The sequence below is a fragment of the Vigna unguiculata genome, chromosome 10, assembly GCF_004118075.2.
Source record: "Vigna unguiculata cultivar IT97K-499-35 chromosome 10, ASM411807v1, whole genome shotgun sequence".
Lineage (NCBI taxonomy): Eukaryota > Viridiplantae > Streptophyta > Magnoliopsida > Fabales > Fabaceae > Vigna > Vigna unguiculata.
The window spans coordinates 9,119,171-9,127,972 of NC_040288.1; the positions used below are offsets into that span (position 1 = coordinate 9,119,171).

At 34.7% G+C, this 8,802-nt stretch overlaps 1 protein-coding gene across 1 annotated transcript; it reads right to left on the reverse strand.

The window, feature by feature from the left end:
• Window positions 1-422: 422 nt before the first annotated feature.
• LOC114165828 (beta-glucuronosyltransferase GlcAT14C) lies at window positions 423-7,130 on the reverse strand. The gene is made up of 4 exons (XM_028050422.1): window positions 6,377-7,130; window positions 2,148-2,223; window positions 1,948-2,063; window positions 423-1,006 (listed from the first exon to the last, which is right to left on the reverse strand). The coding sequence occupies exons 1-4, from the start codon at window positions 6,930-6,932 to the stop codon at window positions 492-494; spliced, it is 1,263 nt and encodes a 420-aa protein (XP_027906223.1). The 5' UTR covers window positions 6,933-7,130; the 3' UTR covers window positions 423-491.
• Window positions 7,131-8,802: the final 1,672 nt, after the last annotated feature.

Below are 8,802 nucleotides of genomic sequence, written 5' to 3' on the forward strand. Positions count from 1 at the left end.
TAATAACCTATTCTTATGCTGAGGATGGAACCTCTACAATATCTGAGGCACAAAAAATTGACATGACTCTTGCATTTAGAACTAATATTTTTTTCTTGTTCAAAAGAAGATCATGGACTGGTCCTTATTAACAGAGCTTTTATGAGTATTTTTATTTTTTTGAACCTTTTCAATGGAGGAGTTGTTGATCTGCGAGTTTTTTTGTGTTTTTGCCTCAATCCGTATGAACCAAGGTCAAACAATGTGAGATGGTCAAATTGCCAGGTCTACGAATGTTCCTTTGTCCAATACCACTGCATTATGTTTCAAAAGAAGCAAAAGTTTCTCTTGAAATCAAAGGTTCATTTACGGCATCAATTGATAAGACCTACTTTACGTTCATATGCCACAAGAAAAAAAACACGTTTCACAGCAATTCAGGGTTAAATTTGAACAGATGCAATAAAAATGGCAATAGAATCGTGAATAGAGATTTCAAGTTGCAGTGACGACTATTTACACTGTTTGGGCCTAAAATTTTCAGAATCCAACAGTTTCACCAATAGTTTTTCAAGCTTCTTTGATCGTAAAGTAGGTTTAACTACAATTGGATTTCCATAAACTGTGCAAGAGTCTTTTCCCAAAAGAGGACTGCCAAAACACCAGCCTCCAGGTGTAAAGTGACCCTTTGATCTTCCCAGAAGTTCCTTGTCAATTTTGTCAAGAACTGGGTCATCCTTTGCAAACTTCCGAGCAAAAGGAATACCACTACGTACCATGTCATCAAAATGCTCCAACTTCAAGAACAATGGATGCTGTTTTGGCGGGTTGTCCCACCTTATATAACGTAAATCATGGTTAATGGTCGTGTTTTGATAATCCTTATGATTGCAAATGACCGTATGGAAGTAGCCCTCAGGGGATGAAAGAAAATTCGTGTAATACATAAGGAGAGTGCGAGGAAGATTATCCCAACCCAAAACACAAAACTCCAGAAACGACTTTGTCAGCACAATCCACGGAGAACCTGGTTGAAAGACACAAATACCATTAGGTAAAACAACTAAGACTTCACCAAAATATCAAGTAAAATGAAGTTCCTCTCAAATTAAAAATAACATCTGCACCCAAATGATTTGTGTTCTATGTTATACAAATGCTCTATGTAATAACAAAAATAAGAGCAACAGCAAAACCTTTGATGTTTTTCCAGAAATATAGCTCTAAGCTAATAAGAGAACTCCATTCAATTCTTCTAAAGAAACTTGTATGTTTGATGACTCAGCTTTCGCATAGGGTATCAAGTAAATTTACTTGGGGTCAATTTATTTTATAAGAATATACCCAAACAAACTTCAATCATTTGGTCAATGAAATGGCCGAGCATTCATTCGAATCCTTTGTATAGAAAGACAACACAATTATGCTAACCAAACTACTTTTCCAATAATGTTTTAGATGTCTTTGGCTAGTTAGAACATTAAATTCATGTAATGACACATCTCATTAGAATGATTTCTTAATCATCTATTATATTGAGCTGCGGTTAATAAGAAATAGCAGCATGTGCAGAGCCAATCATGCATGCCGAAGACATTGTTACTCTGCCATGCTCATCTTTATGACAATAAAAAAACTAAGGTTCTCTAGTGCCATAGATCCTCTTTTCAACGAGGTATGAGGGAGGGTAACTGTAAGCAGTCTTCAACATATGCAAAGAGACTGTTTCTGAATTAAAGCCCATGACCAACTGGTCGCGAAGGTGGAACATTACTGTTACCCCAGGGTTCGTCCCCTATTCATGTTTAAGACAATGAAACAAAAACACAAAAGATAGAATATGAGATGCATAAGAGAGACTTAAGCAGCATATATTTATAAAGAAAAATGAGAAGAGCAAAGAACAGGGATATGTTAGGACCTAGAAGAGAATACGACAAAGCTTCAGAAATGCTGCATATTTAATACCTGTGAATAATTTGAACGATGAAGGAACAGATCTCTTCTCTTTAGCCCAGTAAACACCAGATTTCTTCAAATGATATAAGCCTGGATCTATAATGATCGGTCTAGCTCTTTGATGCCTGATGCCACAGTTATTGCAAAATTATGAACAAATAGTTTAGCAACAAATTGAGAAAATATCAAAGGATAGATAATGTACATACTCTTTCCAACCAATATTACTTGTATGCTCAATGAAATTGAGATCCCTGGGCAAGAATGAAAAGATGTGCAAGAGATCTGAAGCAAGTTACATGGAAAAAAGTCAGCAAAGTAAACATAATTTACATTTGTGAAACGGACTAGGATTCACATAGATCTCACATCTACTAGATATATGACAAAATTATAGTATATAAATGGGTTAAACATTACCTTATAAGTGTAGTTTTGGTATGGTGAAGTGAGGTTTAAATTCCACTTTCTTAAGATGATATAAGAGCCTATCCTAGCCAAGTTTGTAAGGCCTATCATATCCCCCACTATCAGGTAACACCCTAGTCTCATCCTCAAGATGTTTAGTCCTTGACATGAGAGCGTCTGTTGAAGATCTCATATCGACTAGAGATATGATCAAGTCATAGTATGTAAGTGGATGAAAACCTCACCTTACAATTCAGTTATGTCAAGTTTAGTTAGACTTAAACTCCGTTCGTTTAAGAATAAAAAGCAAAAACCACTAAAGGAAAGTACTTGTTACACATGATAACAAAATTAAATGAGAATGATCAAATGAGAACTTGAAACATTTCCTTCCTATCCATATACTAATAGAAACGTGGCATCTTAAAAGAAAAAATAAGGGATTCTCCATTGAATATAATACTTAGCTTGTAAACTTTCACCCAATGTCCAAAGGTCTCAATCCTCACAGGTAAGTGAAATAATCTCTTCCTTCACCTTTCCTCTCATTTAAATGCTTTCTTCAACCAATCAACTTAAATAACTACCTAAACTAGATGATAGAACCCTTCTTTCAATTTAGTCACACTAGTCATTTTCAAAGAGTTCATTTCTTGAATCTTGAAAACATCATTAGAGAAGGTGAGTGTGTAATTAAGCATGGAAATTACTTTAGAAATGGAAATAAGGTTAAGAAATAATTTAGAAATACAAACAACATTATGAATAATAATGTAATTAAGCATGTCTGAATCTTGTTCTTCTTGCAGAGGGCCTGTAGCTTTGCAAAGAAATACTCCCTCAACCAATTTTTCGATATTTGATTTGCTTGTGACACCAATATCTTGAATTCTTGGATGAAATTTTTCACACTCCCAGACTGTGTTACTGCTAGCAAACTATCAAATAATATGCTTCCCATGTTGCCTCCCGCTATCCATAGTAGTGTTGTTGCAAGATCTTCCCAAGAAGAGTTCTTGGATTTTTGCTGCCAGATTTTGAATCCCTAGCCTGCATTTACTTCCATGCTAACGAAAGTTAGGTGTACTTTTGTTGATCCTTTGATGTTCCAATCAAAAACATTTGTTGCCCTTGCTATCTAACCTTGGGGGCCATTCCCTTCAAATTTGGGCAACTCCACCCTTTTAACCGAAGGGCAAAGTGGTTATTCCTCATCTTTATTAAATCCATTACTGTCAATGACATTCTCTTCTCTTTTCTCATCCCGATTGATTGAATTTTTTCCTCCATCTGAAAATTCTCTCCTTCCTTGATGTCTTGAAGAAAGTCTTTAATCTACTTCATGTCCTCTAGGGGATCTTTGATAATAGACAGATCTATCTTCATTTTTGTAATCACCTTTCCTTTCTCACTGGCCAATCTATCCAAAGCACTGACTCTAATTTCCAAGACTGTCCTTTAACAGATCTAGCAAGTCGGACCAAATTGTTACGTGCCCAAGAAAGGAAACTAAAAGAGACTAGACAGAAAAGAAGAGAAGACATAGTCTTGCATTGTATTATTCACTTTACACAGTAAAAACCAAAGTTTCCAAAGGAAAACTGCTTTCCTTTCTCGTAGGGTTCTCCCTATCACAAACAACAATTCCAAAATCTCCCCTTCAACATCCCATAAGATAAAAATGTATAGACTTTCCTAGAAAGTCTCACCCTTCTAGCAACTAACAATTTTACTACTTTTATCTTTAAATTTGTTCCTAACTTCCCTGCCTAACAATATGCAACATGTCATTTTGAGAGAAGCATTTCTTTAGGTCATTCCAAATGGCATCTGCATGATCAAAGTAAAGAATGCTTTGAGAGATAGATTGAGACAAGGAGTTTAAGATCCATGATATGATCAAATTGTTACAACATTTCCACACTGGATACAACAGGTTGGTGGGTTGTGTAATAGGAATGAAGTCAGCACCTTATTGCTTTTAAAGATTAGTGCCATTCAGAAGGAGCGTGACTAAAAGTGATAGTAGTTTCCGTATAAGATTAGTGTGATAATGACTGAAGAAGGATTCTCACTTGAATGGATGTAACAAGGACTCGAGGGGTTTTGCCTTAGGTCAGGTGTATTTATCTCATGATTGTTAATGGTTTGATGATGAAGACATGGATATAAAGGCGTATCAACAAAGCTCCAGATGAGAGTTTTGATACCATAACACAAATTAGGATACAAGGGAGAACGGAACCAAAGGTAACGACTACCAAATAGGGATTACTTTGAGAATGCTAAATTCATTAATTATCAGAATGTAATGCAGGAAGAATTTAACAACCAACGCTAACAATAACAATTACAGCTCAGTAAAAGATAAGAAATATCCCCGAGAGAAGGTAAAAATTGTAAAATAGCTTAACTTAATACAGCGCAGCAGTATTTTAGAGTTTTATAGAAGATAGGGGATAAACGTCAGAATTCTCATTTTAGGCCACAGGGCTTGCTATGGGCTGCTTGTTAGATACGTATCCATCATAAACAGAAAACAGTGGACCATAAACTTCTCCTCTAGGATTATCCAAACGTAGAAAAATATTCTTTTTCCTGCTACTTTGTAGAAGCATATTAACAAACAGAAATTAATGTTGTGAAATCAATGTTTATAATAGGAAAAAAATCCTTTCCATATGCAGGATTATGCACAAAAACAGAATAAGTAGAAGAGAGACTGCAATCTATTTTGAAAACTGCAACACTAGAGATTGAGATTTAAATTTATGTATCATTCATCACTCTTGAGTTAATAGCTACCATTACCGTCTTAGAACTTAAATTTGAGCTTAACTCAACCCTAAAATCCAGCTTATAGGTTGAGGACTAACTCCTACTTTTATACTCCTATGTAACATGGAGCCAAAATAACCCAAAAGTGAAAATGAAATTAAGCAGTCAAATCACATGGAAAAAGTGGAAAAGTTAGTTATACCAAGGAGACACATGTCCAATGATCCAGGAGAAAGGGACACAAGAAGAAGCACAAGACTGAGGAGGAGGAGGAATATTATATCGGAAGTCTTTGGAGAATGAGAGGGTATCCATGTGGTTTGGCCCAATTTCCTTTGATTCTTCTCTCTCATCTCTGGGCTCATACTTCTCAATCTCCATGATTGCTCTAATTCTTTCTCTACCAGGTTGTTGGTGTGATTGTGATCATTGACAACTTGATTCTACAGTCACTATAGTTACTCCGTTATAGCCAATTATAGTTTTAAATTCCACTCACTGATACTACTTCTTTGAGTTTGTTCCCCATTCTGCTATTCATTGATATACATCCATAATTTTTCATCCTTCCATCCCACATTTACTGCAATTTAAAGTTTCGTTTTTGCACTATATTAAGAATAACAATAAATATACCACTTTTCAAAACAATTTTACTAAAATAATCCAATTTTCTCAATAAACGTATTACTTTTATTGAGAAAGACAAGGTAATTAATTTGGGGACAAATTAGACATATAAAGATCAATATTTTATTAAAAAGTGATACGTTAAAAGTCTAAGACTGAAGTCATTGTGGGGTGGAGGGAGTATACACTATTTTAACTACAGTATTGGTCAACATGCAATCAACAACACACACCCTCATGTTGGGGACGGGGAGGTTCGACCTCTCGAGATGGTTCAATAATGCCATAATAATGGCTGGTCATATATGCTTAAGAGAGCATCTCCAGTTGTTCACTATAGTTTTTCTTTATCAATATGGCCATGTAAACATAAATTCTTCAAAATTGAATAGAGTTGCTTTAACTCTCTTCAATTTTAAAGGATCCTATGTTAGTACAACTTCAATTGGAAATGCTTGAGAGCAACCAACAAGAGAAATTCTAGTAGAATCCTAGAATTTAGGTTTGTACTAGGAGTCAATTCTAGTTGTTTCCCGTGTGTAGATTATTTGGGTGAATGTGCAATCTATTTTGAAAACTGCAACACTAGAGATTTAAAGAACAAAGAAGAGTGACAACACACCATCTTGGGAGATGAGAGGATAATCAGAGGCACTGAGATTGAGAAACCAGTCCCATTGGGGAATCCTCTTGAGCAACAGAGCAATGCCGTGGAGAGTGGAAGCGACCATGGTGGGGCCCTTGTAGGTGACCAAATCAGACTTACCCACGACCATGACGTTCCCAAAGGCCGCAAACACAGCCTCGAACTTGACGTACTTGGCAAGCTCGAACCTTTCCTCATCAGAAGCTTCTAGATCGAGATGAAGCAGGTAGAAGTTCCTGGGATGATACACTGCCTGAAGAACCCTCTTCAGCTGCGCTCCCTCCCCCTTTGTGCCCGTCAACATGTACGCCAATCTCGGAAGACCCACTCCTACTTCTTCCGTTAAATTGAGCGATGAAGAAGAAGAAGACCATGTTGCAGAAGAGGAAGAAGAAGAAGAGGGTTTGGTGAGGGTAAGAAGCAGGAGGATAATGCATATTGTTACGATGACGGTGATCATCATCATCCATTTGCGTGGTCGGAAGGAGTGGTGGTGGTGGTGGTTGTTGTGGGAATTATGGTTTCGTTTCATGTTTTTGGGTGTGCGAAACTTCTTAGCTGTTGTTTGTTGGGTTTCTTCGTGTTATGTTATGTTTTTTGTCGGCTCCAACGGTGGTTGAAATTGGCCTTGAAATTGGGTGGGGTAGGGTGGGTTCAGTTGTGGGATTTTCTGTCAAATTGTAAGGGAGACCCACTATCTACTGGTACTGTCTCCGCCCTGCTTTTCGTTCTTATGTCTCTGCCAACTCAAGTATAAACATTGTCCATATTTCATATTTTTAATAGTATCCAAATTTTTTTAAATTATAAGTTATAATTTGTCAGTTTAATTTCTTAGAAAAACATTTTATTATTTCATCTCTATTATTGCTTATTATTATATTCACTGTTTTTAACTAGTTTCTAAAAAACTTTAAATTTTTTTATGATCCCTATTTTTTTATTATAATAATTTTTTATTATTATAAATAGTAGATACATTGATAATAGAATTGACAAAAAGAAATGAGATATTTAAACCAACATTTTTAAATTATTAAACATTTAACTTGAAAAAAATTTTAATACTTAAAGTAAAAATTAGTTTTTTATCATTATATTAATATTTTTTTAGTCAAAAACTCATGTTAGATATAAATATGTTTTTGACATTTAAGTTATATTCTTATCTAGAAAACACATCTATTATTTGTCATTGAAAAAATAATATTAAAAGAAAAAAAATAGAATAATGAATCATGAGGGACTAACCAAACTCATAATAAAAAATACAATACAACTTTCAAAAGAAGAAGTTAAAGACCCTAGAGAGGTGATACCTATTATAAAAAAAAATCAAACAAATGTTGAGAGGAAAAAAAATCATTTAAATTGTTTCCTATTTAACAAAAAGGCAAAACCCAAGCAGTAGAGCACCAAGAGAATTGTATTTATTTGCAAAACTCACTAGAAAAATTGATTATTCTTAGTGATAATCGATTATCTTAGTTAAAACTGATTTTTTGATAAAAGCTTCTGTGATAATTGATTATCACCTGCTGATAATAGATTATCCTGGCTGATAATAGATTGTCACAACAAGAAAAATGTTTTTATAAAAGTTTCTGTGATAATCAATTATCACTTATGATAATCGATTATCTATGGCAGATGACTTAACTTTTCATATTTTTAATCTAATTTCTAAATAGGCTTTTATAAATAAAGTGGTAGGCTTTCATTTGAAAAACACAGAAGTTAGAGAAGTCTAAGTATTTGAGAACTCTCTGTGAGAAGGCTTTGAAAAATCTAGTGTGGGTAGAGCGATAACTTTCATCAAGTGGGATCTTGAGTGATTGAGTATTATTGTTGTTGCTAGGAAAAGTCGATCATCCTTTGTGTGATTCAAAGGAGGTGTTCATTCCTTGTGTGATTCAAGGAAGGTATTTTCATCCCTTGTGGATTTCAAGGGAGGTGTCTTCATCTCTTGTGTGATTCAAGAGATGTGTTTTCTAAACCTTAATCTTTCTTATCATTGATTGTAAGTTTGGTTTATTTTAGTGATTGAGTTAATCTCACTTTTAAGAGATTAACAACTGGACATAGGGTCCTTTGATCTAAACCAGAATAAATACTTTTTGCAAATTTCGCTTCCCTACTCTCTTTATTTTATTGTGTTTATTAAAATAAAAAAAAATTTAATTGAACTTTGATATTAAAAGGAAAAAATTTTAAAAGCACATTTTTTATTAAGAACCCAATTCATGCTCCTCTTGGTTTTTGTCCAAACGCTAATCATTCTTTTGCACGTTTTTCAACAGAATTTTGGCAGGGACCGACTCAGCCAAATTTTGGTTGGAGCCAGCTTGATCGAATACAATTGAGTTTTAATCATAGCTAAGTTGAATTTGACCGAGTTTCGA